Raw genomic sequence first — 12,478 nt, forward strand, 5'->3', positions numbered from 1 at the left:
GCAGAGAAATCTCTTGGTCGCCTCTACCGGAATTAAAAACAATCCCTCCCTTGCAAGTGAGGCCTGTTGGGAATTACAGGGAATTATATAATAATGACACACGCACATAGACAGGATGCAGTCCCTCCCTTAAAAAAAAACCAAACACCCAAAAGCAATCAGACGGCACGTGAAGCGGCGGGATGGAACTCACCAGGCATCGTCAGAATTCCAAAGGGCGAGCGAGCGACTGCAAGGATGGACAAGAGGAAGAGGGGATGCAGAGAGAGATAGAGGGGGGAGGAGGAGAAGAAGAACCCCCGTGAGGCAGGGATGGATGCTTTTATGTTTGTCCGTCTCCCCCCCTCTTGTTGCTTGACTTCCTCCCCTCCCTTGCTTTTCCTGATCCAGTTGAGAGCTACGACGACTCTCTCCAGTCCCGCGTCTACGTGCCCCACTTCCCCGGCTTGGGTTCGGGGGTGGTGGGTGGACAACGGCGGTTTTCGTCCCCCTTTTGTCCTCCCGTCCGGCTCAACCTCTCCCTTTCTCTGTCAGTGATTGACTGCGCCTCCCCATCGCTGTCTCCTCGTGCGGGGAGGAGCCTGGCTGTGGTGTACATGCAGGGAGGAAAGGGGGAAGGGGGTGGCGGGAGGGAGGTAGGGTGTGTTCTAGCACATGGATATGTGTGTGGTGCAGGCCAGCTCATAGACATATCTACATAGATATGCCCTTTGTGCACTGGAACGGACATCTGCGCCATATTGGATGTGGCAAAGTGGCGATTTACTTGCACTATTTGTTCATCGCGGGGATGCGTTCTAAACCTACCCACATGATATAAAAATAACATTTGACATAGCTCACAATGCTATTTATTGTTCTTACTGTCCAGTTAAGAGTCATTATTTGTCACGTCCTGTTGAAGTTTGCTCTAAAAGTACACGTAAACCAAACGTTGTATTTATAATAACTGAAATCTAACTAAAGTCTGGTAGCTTAATGCTAACATAGAATATGAAAATAGACATTAGCATAGATGTTAAAGTAATTTAGCATTCTTCAAACTGCAACAAAAACAGATCTGGCAATACTAAAAAAATAATAGCTTCATTGATATACCTGCATTTATTGAAGCACACTCTTTTAAACACTATTAGGACGCTTGAACACAAGAAAACTTTGCTAGCATAAAATGTATACAAAATACCTTTTGTATTGTAGTACATGTGTGTTATATACATTAGTCTACTCGCAGAAAGTTTTTTTTTGTTGGTTTTGGGTGAAATTTCATGATAAATTCAACCATTTGCAATCTCTTCAATGCACATTAAACATGTATTTACTTTTTTACTGTTCTCTCACAGGGAGCTAAATGGCAAAATTCACAACAGGTTTTTAATCCTTGAAAATGTCCAAGGACGTACACTTGTATGTTTTTCTGTGACTCTTCCAGTGTTTCTGTATCTCTATGGCAACCATTCATAAGTTGATCTGCCACATGCAATGTGGCTAAGCCACTGACTGAGCTTATCTATGTATGTACGTCTATGGGCCAGCATAGTCTTGCCCACTACCCACCCTCCCCATGTGGCTCCACTGGTGCTCTTTGTCCTGTCAGCTGTGGTGCAAGTTGAATTGCTGTCCCCCAGTCAGCTGTTGTTGCTTATATTCAGTAGTCCGCAATTATCCAGTGAGAATGATTAAGTAGTTAAAAAAATAAAAATAAATTGGGCTACTTCTTGGACCACCACTAATGAACGAAGTGCAGCTCTGGTGACAGCTCCAACCCCGCTATTCACTCCCTGCACGTCTCTGCTGAATGATGTCATCAAAAATGACATCATTCACACTATTCTTTTGCGGACAAACAGTATCAACACGCACGCCAACACAATGTAACCGACATAAGGGGTGAGGAGGAGTTAAAAAACAAACAAAATAAAAAACATAGGTTATCATGATTCATATGTTGCACCCCCACTAAGTTGCAGAATTTAACATGATTGTTTTTAAGGCCTACTAATTTAGTGTAGCATTCATTGCAGTACCATTTTGTGCCACAAACATGCCAGGCAGTGCTGAGTGCTCCTAGATGACGTTTTGCCATTTTAATAGTCATCAATCAATCTCACACAACAGAATTTTTTTTTTGTATGTGTTGCTGCTCCATGTGTGTGTTAAAGTAGCAGTTGTTTGAAGGTTTAAAATTACCCTAACATCTATGCTAATTTTAGTTCGTCCACCTGTTTTGAATTAGGTTAGCATTAAGCTAGCTGACAGAGATTTTTTTTTTTTTTTTTTTTTTTTTTACATACAAATCATCATAGCATATTGTTTTCGCTGAGTTGTTTGTACAAAAATGATAACTGGGTCGGCGAGTGAAAGCATTTTGAAGTAACTGCATTGTTGCTTCAGATGATATAAAATAAAAATAAGTCAAGTGTATTTATATAGCGCTTAATCTCACAAAAGTCTCAAAGGGCTTCAGTTGACAAATATCAAGGACATCTTTTGATCGAATCACAAAAGGGCAAGGAAAAACTAAAAAAACAAAACAAAGCAAAAAAAAAAAAAACGTCAGGGGAAAAAACTAAATGAAGACTTAATTTTTGTGTACAAAAATCAGATGATGTCCTCTTTTGGCCACTAGTTTATTTGAAAATGTTAACATTTTAAACATATCTTTTTTTTTTTTTTTTTTGCACATTACTTTTGGTGGACAAAATTTGTAAGATGCTGTTTTGGCTGCATATTTATTTAAAAAAATGCAAACTAATTTTAATAGGTGTGAAACAATATGATGCTATTTCAAATGTATTGAATATCAGTTTTTATTTTTATTTTTTTACAGCTGTGTTGTCAAAATTTGTCTGCTAAGCTACAGCTAGCTAGTAACGTAGGCAATAAAGAAACACAGATAAATTAAATTACAGGGCTGTGTTTTTTTCAGCAGGAAAAAATAAAAAGCTGCAGAAATTTCAACCTTGAAAAGCTCTCTGCTGCTTTACCTCAACTCCTCAAACACACTAACTTGTTGTGCAGCAACAGGGCCAAGTAGTATTTAAGACTACTGATTTAATTGCATTATATTAACAGGCAACAAGCATTCACACTCTTTGGATCGTACAGGCAGGCAGTCTGAATTCATCAGGATTATTATTTTTCCAATCAAAATGAACATTTGATATGAAACCCGATAAGCGCAGGCTTTGGATAAAGCTATGGGATCGTTTGCATAATTAGTCTAATTCCTCTAAAGTGGAGGTAAGCAAAGGTTTGTGCTCAGGGGCCACATTCGATTTTTAAAATGGACAAATGGGCCAGGTCATTTGTAGATGAGGATAAAAATAGACATTTGAATGGTGTATTAATACATAGAAAATTGTTTCTTTTGAATATTGGTGATTATTTGTGATTAATCAAGCACTTATGTGATAACCCAAAACTAAGCAGTAAATGGTAACAAGTGGATGCAGGTTTATTGAACCTTGTGCCATCTAGTGGATGACCATTTCATTATTTGCCTGTCACCACACATAACAAAGATTACTGCTGTAGATGAATATAATTTCAGTAAAATTGGGTCAAATCCTTCACAGTGGTCGCCAACTTGTGACATTCTTAACTTTCGACATTTTATTTTTTTTTAGATCTTCTTCTCGGAAACTGTGAATCTGGCTTTAAAAGTTGGTTTAAAAAGACATGGGGCCCCAGAAGGGGAAGGATGGGAGATAAGAGCGCCGTTTGAAGGCTTCATAAATGCTCGATCACGACAACAGCCCCGTCGCTCTTTTGAAGGCTGTCATGCCCGTACTGAATCTCGTCGCATTTTAATGATGATGATGAAAGGCCGCGTTATGATTTTGCTATGATTCAGTACCCAGTATATAGCGTCCTATGTTGAGAGTTCATCATTTTGCAATGTTGTTTGAATGTTTTGTGAGTATAGATTAGCCTCTCTCTTTTATGTTATTATATTAGGGACATGAGTTCTTGATCTTTGGAGGCCGTTTTCCTGATTGTGGTATTTAGCAGAATAAAGTTAAATTTGGTCCCTTAACGCTTACAACAGTAACGTTAAATTTTCCAAGAGATAGAAAAAATGGTGCCTTTGTTTTTGTTATCATGTAAAATTCAACCCAAATGGTTTTTGCTGATTTTGAACTCTTTGACCGCCAAAATCGTTTAATAACGATCAGTAAAATCACGACGTATGCCGCCATAAACGTTAAATGATGTCAATTAACTTTTTTATTTTATTGTTTTTCTCAGTGCAACGTCTAAGTGCAGCGCTTGCCTGGTCAATGGGTTGTGGAATCAAAAACACTCTATGGCCAGCAGATGGAAGCATTGTATCTCTTTTCGTGAATGATCAAAGCCTTTGTCATATCAAAGTTTTTTGTTTTGATAACGTGGCAGTAAAAGAGTTAAAGAGCTAATGTCAATCAATTATATAGAACTGTAACTTAAACAGTCGGGCCTTACGGAATATTGCCTTCATTGTATCCCGGCTGTGCATCAGAGAAAAACTGATGGTCATTAGAAAAACAGTATATTCCATGATACATTGTTTTGGTGTGGGGAAAAAAATTACACTCATCTTTTTTATTATTTATTTGTTGATTATATATTATGGTTGACCTGAGTAGTGTTCGAAATTTATTTTCAATGAACTGATGCGTGAACGAGAAGAACTAAAATATCATCTAAAATGGCTGGCAGTGAATGTTAAGGCCAAGAAGAAGAGGCAGAGAAGGTCCCCAACGAGTAGAGAGCTGAGAGATTATGGGCCTTTCACGGTGACATCTATGCTAATGTATGCTAGCCTGCCTATGATGTTTCACATGTTAGTATTAAACTACTTGAAAAATTGTAAATGTAAAAGTCCAAGATATATTGTGGGTGGTACGCAGCATTGAGAGCTTCTCAGCGTTCCCATCACACTCGAGGCTCATCCATTACAGCTCATTAACCCAAGCGAATAAAAGAGTTGAGTGGAGGAAGAAGCTCAAAGAAGCCCCCGGTGGGCTCGGATATCAACGCGGACGGATGAGCGCACGGCGCCAATGTCCGTGGTAACCATTGTTATGATTAGCAAAACTTGTGATTTTTTATTTATTTTTATTTTTTTTTAAGTTAACTATCCTTTTCCATTGAACGATCCATTCCGTTTTTTTGAGCATGGGTCTTGATTTAGCATAGTCCACCGAGAACTGATTTTCTTGCTGATTTACAATTATTTCCACATGAATGAAAATGTCTCGTAATTAGCTCCGCAGTGTTAAAAAGACGGCCAGATGGTGCGCAGCAGATGACAGGGAATGTAAGAGAAACCTTTTCAGACGGTTTCAAGTCTGGACACACTTGACACAGCGCAGCGTCTTAATAGAACGGCACAGTCATCCACTATCGGCTGTAAATGTATTAGCAGACACGCGGTATCCGTGGACAACAGCTTAGAACGTTGTTTATGGAAACAGAGCGAAAAAACTTCAACAAATAAAAAAAGAGAGACAAAAAAAAAATAAAAAATCGAGCATGTCCTTGGCTTAAAAACACTCAAAATCGCCACTCAAAAAGTGAGAAGGAAAGAATTAACGCTTGAATTACTCTTAGTTTCAATCTCCTTTCAAGAACTGACTGATGGCCTTCGTAAAAAACATGAAATCATTAGCATCCGAAACTTAAAGCATCTTCGGTGTTTAGAAAAATGTACGCCAGGCTCATTCTTTGATGTTTCAAATGACGTACGTTAGCTTCACTGAACATTCTTGTTTGTGTTAATCACAACTACACATGCTTCAATAATTTAATTGAAGACTTTTAATACTTTAATTGAAGACTTATTGTCTTTTATGTTCTCAAAACGTTTGTGAACACGCGCGCTAGGGTCACTGAAGACTAAATTGTCTGAGATTTTTACAATATGTGCAGACTAATTTTCTCTCAATTATTACATAAAAATGTACATTAGCTTTGCTGAAGACTAACTTGCTTTCAGTGTTTTCAAAAAACATGTAAGTGACTTGGAAATGACTTGGAATGTTTACAAAAAATACATACATTAATTATGTAGTATGTTTTTTTTTCTGAAAACGTACAAGTATTTATTTTTCAAAAATTTCTGATGAAAATTGTCATGTTAGGTTACATTAACGTCAAGTCAACATTAAATAAAGAGGCACCAGTCTTAAGTAGCTTTCTAATGTGTGACAAAAACGTGCGTTTATTGAACTAAAGAGTCTCAAATGTTTACGCAAAAATACACAGCTTTGTTGAAGACTAAATTGCCTTTGATTTGAAAAACACATACATTAGGTTAAGTGCCGGGTTTATGAAAAACATTAATTGAAGTTTTTCTCTGAAAACATGTATTTTGTCGTTAACAAAAATATGTACATTAGGTTACGTAAGCGTCAAGGCAAACATGAAATAATAAATTCTATTAAGTATCCTTCTAAAGTGCCCACAATAAAACCAAAATTCAGATGTGCATGGGAAGGGTTAATAGGGAGCGGCGGGGGAGCTTGATCCTGTATATTGCGGTCACAGCACCTGGGGTATGTTTACACAATTTAATAACTCCAAATGTCATCACTTTATTGGAAATATGGACAGATGTGGCACCCCACCAAAAGCCGAGCGACCCCAGTGAGCACGCACGCACGCACGCACGCATGCACGCACACACACACACACACACACACACACACACACACACACACACACACACACACACGCTCTGACAGCGCCACCTGTTGACACAACTCCAGCACTTGTTGCTAATCCTGTGAATCGAAGCTGGGTTGTGCAATTGTTTTGGAAGTTTATGAAAACGTGGATTAAAGGGACATTGAAGACAAATTAACTTTTGATGTTTGAAAAGCTGCACATTATGTTCATTGAAGACTCCTAAAGTGTTTGATGCTTAATTAAAAATAATAATAAAAAATACTTTAAAAAGGTTTACACAAACGTACGTTAGGTTAATTGCTTCAAATGGTCATTTTCTATTTTTTTAATGTTAGTGAATAATCTAAATGAAAATGTTCGCAAACCTTTGTATAATAAAGACTAAAAAATTGTCAGATTTTATGAAAAAATAAATTTGATATTTGAGAAAAAAAAAAGTTCAATATTTTCATGAACTAAATATTAGTTTTATTTACACTTGTACTGTACAACATGAATGTTTCTTTGTTACTCAAAACATTGCGTGGATACTCGAAGCGATATTTTCTGATAGTGTCTGACCCAGGATTTTCATCATTTCCTTTGGTGTGTGCGTGTTGTGCTAAATATAGAAGTGTCCAGTGACTGCCCAGCCTCTGATTATCATGGCTGAATATTTCATTTTGGGAGTTCAGCTGCTTCTGCTCCTCATCTGCAGCTCGCTCCCTCTAGTCGGCCTCGGGGGGTTCATAAAATTTTTTTTTTTTAAAAACACCATAGGCCAATACAATACACAGTGGCGTAGTGGAGGGAGGGTGTAATGTTTTTTATGAATACGTATTACATGTGCAATCAAACTGCTCCCTGTACGTACATACTGTATCTGCACATAGCAGCAGGAATTTTTTATTTTTCTTTCCGGGTATGAAATTCCCTAGTCCCTCTCTCCTCCCACGTTTCATCATCTACCATAGCCCCGCCCCCTCCACCCCTTTCATCCCCGACCGCCACGATCGGCACCCCGCGGGGGGATGTCGACTCCTCTCGCATCCCATTTCCCAGCATGGGAGAAAACCTCCCGGGAGAGTTTCATCATCTGGCTTCCTATAGGAGATCGCAGTGCCGTAGACAGTATGAAAGGGGGTAGTCGCCAGTGGTAAAATGTACATAACGTTCTCAAGTCTAACATTGTTTATGATCTATATTTAGATTTTTTAATTTCCACTGCGTTTCTTTTAGTAGTACACTGAAGGTGCACAACTCTAGCCAGCCTTTCTTATGTACAAAAATCCATTAAAAAAATAAATAAATAAATACAAATTTGTACCAAAGCAAAAACAAAAGTAAAAAAAATAAAATAAAAATAAAAAAATACACAGTGAAATTATCTTTTCATTTAATTATATACAAATATAAAGCCCCACTTTTTGTGAGGGATAGGGACCTCTGCTGCAAATGGCAATAAGGCGGCAAACCACTACCTTTTTTGACTGAAATTCCTCAACTCAATTCAGCATAGTTCCTTGGCACCAAGATGCCACGTGAAGTCTCCAAAGCACTACTTTTGCACTATTTGTCTGAGTGAAGCTCCTCAATTCACTTGATGTATTTTGGATTTTTCAAACCTCAAAAATCACAAGCAGCAGTTTCTGCAATCGGCACCATGCGGCCTCAAAACAAAAAAAACAAAAAAATCACTATTGTCATAAAAACACAACAACAACCACAAACTCAAGCGGTAGCATCCAACAACACTGCAGCTCTCACCTCCCGCTGTCCCACTTTGACCCACCTGTCATTGTCCACGTTCCTGAAGCCCGGCAAAATGTGCCTGAAGCTGGAGTTGCGGTCCAGCTTGGGTTGACTCTTGGTACGTTTGATGGAGCCCTTCAGCCGCCGACTCAGGAAGCCCTGCAGGGGGCCAAAAAAAAGAAGAAGAAAAAACTTGTGATACGTTCTCACATTTTGACCAAAAACAGCTTTTCTAAAGCCAATAACATGCATCCTGTTTCTTCAAACAAACATGACATTTACTTTTTAAAGCCACACATTCCCTTCAACATCCCAACAGAGTCAGCGCACCCGATTTGTCCGCCGTTTACGAGCCCCGTTTTTCATGTTCCAGCAGGTAAAGTCAGGACAAGGTGAAAGACATTACCTGAACTTAAAAGTGATGCGACGCCAGCAACCATCTCCGTCATTCAAAGATTACATGTTGTGGTTCCCCGCTAATGACATCACGGTCTAGCTGTGACTGGTTACTATTCAAACACAATAATCAGGCGCTAATTCGCCGGATACGCGCCTTCCCTTCTGTTTTTTTTTTTTTTTTTCACTCCACTTCTTTGTCTGAATGCGTTTACTTTCACCCTGCCGAACATCTGCAATCGCGCTCCCCAAGCGCCCCGCCGTCGCCATGGCAACTGTCAGCTGGCATTTGGAGCGAGAAGAATATTAAGAAAAAGAAAAAAAAAGAAAAAACTGGCAGGATGGTGCCAGTGTTTGCCGAGACACGAGGCTGCTTTGATTTGGCGAGAGAAGCGGGGGGTTGAATAAGGATGATTGCGAAGTGCTAATTAAATGTAGCATGTTTATGTAACCATGCGCAACTGATGACTATTTTTGTCCTGGAGAAGCTCAAAGCACCTAGCTCTAAATGTTTCCATTTCTTTGCTCCTGCTTTTATATGAAACTTAAGGAAAACGTTATAAACAAACTAACAAAACGCGTGATGACCGGTGAGGGTGCTGTGATTAGCTGTCATTAGCAATGCTAAGCTATATGCTAAAACCTGTGTTTCTGTTTGTTACCAGCATTAACAATAACCACTGCAATGACAATGAATTATAGCCAAGATTAGCAAGGTAGATGAGATTATCAGCTGTCTTTATTTTTTTTAGCCTGTGTTTCTGTTTCTCACTAGCATTAAATATATAAAATGATAATGAATGAGAGCCAAGATTAGCAAGGTGGCTGAGGATAGCTGCCTTTAGCTAGGCTGAGCTAAATGCTAAAAAGCAACAGAGCGACGTAATTATTATTTTTACTTTTGCCTGTGTTTCTGTTTATTCTGTCACTACTAGCATTAATGACAGCCAGTGACAATGAATTATAGCAGATAGCAGTTGGTGCTAGCTGTCTTTAGCGATGCTTAGCTAAATGCTTAAAAGCAACAAAGGTGATTTTATTCGCTTGCATTTCCATTTATTATGTTTCCATCAATAAAGATAACCAATGATATTTAACTCATTTGCTCCCAATAACGTATAAATATGTTTTTTTAAAATGTTTTAAGTGTCCCAAAGACGTATTTATACTTTTTTTTTTTTTTAATGCTAGAACATATAGAAGGCTTTGGTGCAGCCTCTCAACAGCAGAGAATGGTTGCAGAAATGGTAGTTATTACACAAATGGCCACCAGGTGGCAGCAGAGCAAAGGAGATCAACTGGGGCCATGTTGAAAACAAGCTGATTTCCCCACAATTCTAAACAGATTTGTGAAGACAGATTTCTGATGAAAGAAGAAGAGATCTTTCTTTTGATGAGTTCCATGTGTTTATAGCAATAGAACACAATATTCTGTGGACCTTGCAAAATCAGTCAAAATACAGTAAAACAGCCGGGAGCGAACGGGATTGCTTCTGTGAAAATGGCTGAGAGTGAATGAGTTAATTAGGGCTGCAACTAGCGTTTATTTGAATAATTGTCAATTATTTTGCCACTTAAAAGCATGTTTCAGTTTTCACCCCTATATTTCAAAACAAGACATGAATTCAAATTGACGGTGCAGAAAATGCTCAAACAAAAGCTAATGATGATCCAGTTCCCAGTTTGTGTGCATGTGTGGTAAAGTAACAGTTGCTAAAACGTTTATAATTAGTGTACAACTGTAGTGGAAAACGCAAAAAGATTGTCATCAAATCACTGATCTTATTTTGTGCTTAACGTCAACTGCTCCCACCTCAATCAATCTTGCTGAGGTCTTCACCTGACTGCTGAGTCTTGTTTGGTCCCACCGCTGCCTTGTTTTGTCTTCGCCCGCCCTCCCGCCGACATGTTTATCTACCATTTCTATTGTTCTGCGACGTCCTCGACTCCTCGCATCATCATGTTTATTACACGGCAGTCAAACTACGTAACGCCGTCACAGTTGGCCCATTAAGGCACCTGTGTAATTACCCGCCAAAGACGGATAGGTCGCCCAAGGCTTTGAAAGATAATTAGTGAGCAACTTTATGACAGGCACTTCAACACAGGCCTTTTGTTTGCTGCAACAGGAACCTGTCGCCAGGAAACAAATCGAGTACGCTTAAAATAAATAAATAAAAAATAGCAAATAAATTGTGAAATCATGTAAGTTTGTTTTCCCCCAAAGACTATCCTTAGCTCTTTTACTGCCACACATTATTAAAAAAAAAAAAAAAACAAAAACAAAAAAAACATCCACCGTAGCAGCCGATTTCGAGCATTTTAACTCATATTTTAAGGCTAACAGAATATTGTGTGCTTTTACTACAAATACAATGTGGGTACCAAATGAAAGATCGCATTTCATTCTTTCATTAGGAAAACAAAGTATGTTTCTACCTTATTCCGTTCTTAAGAAATTACCATTAAACAAACAAAAATTGAAAAGACAAGGAGAAAATAAGCTTTTTGTAAAAAGATACATTTTCTCCACAACAGTGACTTTGACACTCATATATTTTTTGTTTAGTGATGCTCTGTGAATTAGATTTAATGTGACAAAGGCTTTGATCATTCTCCTCATCATTGAAAACGTTCGATTTCATCAGATTCCGTCATGCATCACTGTAATTCCATACACTGGCAGCCCACTGAAGAGACACAATGCTGCCATCTGCTGGCCATAGTTAGTTGGTGTTTTTGATTCCATAACCCATTGACCAGGCAGTGCTGCACTTAGATTTTACACTTCCAATTAATTGAAAAAAAACAAAACAAAAACAAAAAACAGTTGATGTCATTTAACGTTTATGGCAGCATACATCTTGATTTTACTAATAAACGTTTTTGGCGATCAAAGAGTTACCTATTTGCGTACATTTGTCATGCTTACTGTGACATGTTTTTTTTTTTTTTTAGAGCCATCTCCCAACACACTATGCTATGAAAGAAACTGAGACAGCCCTGTTTGTTGAAAAGAAACACACGCATGGCTAACTAACTAATTACACAGCTTACTATAATTAGTGTAGCAGTGAGCTGTATTTTTAATCATTTGCTTTTATTTCTTTCTATGATGGTCTGTGTATGTCTTTATGTGAAACGGGTTCATGTAGCAAAAGAGGTTGCTGTTCAATTAATTGACCATGACTCAGCATACGCTCACTCTAAAATAAACAAACCAGAGTTGTAATAGTTCGGATTTTTCATTGTAAAAAAAACAAACAGAAACCCCCCCCAAAAGTATCTTCCAAGTGTGGACAATGATGATGACCAGAACGGCTGAGTTATTTCCCATCGGCATGTCAGTACTCTCTCATTGGAACCTCTCTTCTCTAACTTTCAATCAGTCCCCGTACTTACGCCTACATTAACCCCACTCACACCCTTGGGGGGGGCGGTCATCGCCACGGCTGGTTGACGGTACTGCAAAGTGCATTTAATTTGCCTTCGTCAAGAGGCTGAAACGACAAGAGAAAAAGACATGCCGAAGGGGAGTAACAAAAAGAAGCATGTTGAGAAAATTGGGGGACAGAAATAGAAATGAGTTGCCTGGGTAAGAAAATATGGACTGAGAAAATGACTGCGAGTGGAAGCTGAATGAATGGACCCGAGGAAAAAAAAAAAAGAACAGCAAAAG

The 12,478-nt window shown here is 38.6% G+C and overlaps 1 protein-coding gene across 12 annotated transcripts in view; it reads right to left on the reverse strand.

Annotated features, from left to right (window-relative positions):
- dab2ipb (DAB2 interacting protein b) overlaps window positions 1-12,478 on the reverse strand; it is a 77,540-nt gene that overhangs the window by 25,065 nt on the left and 39,997 nt on the right. For 10 of the 12 annotated variants that reach the window (XM_077497372.1, XM_077497371.1, XM_077497373.1 and 7 more), the window contains one exon: window positions 8,444-8,562. In XM_077497372.1, coding sequence (XP_077353498.1) covers window positions 8,444-8,562 — 119 coding nt within the window. Of the gene's footprint in view, window positions 1-193; window positions 571-8,443; window positions 8,563-8,809; window positions 8,936-12,478 lie in introns of those variants that run through there. The other 2 variants (XM_077497382.1, XM_077497381.1) reach the window with 2 other exon arrangements.

This window comes from Festucalex cinctus, chromosome 15, assembly GCF_051991245.1.
Source record: "Festucalex cinctus isolate MCC-2025b chromosome 15, RoL_Fcin_1.0, whole genome shotgun sequence".
NCBI classification, from domain to species: Eukaryota; Metazoa; Chordata; class Actinopteri; order Syngnathiformes; family Syngnathidae; genus Festucalex; species Festucalex cinctus.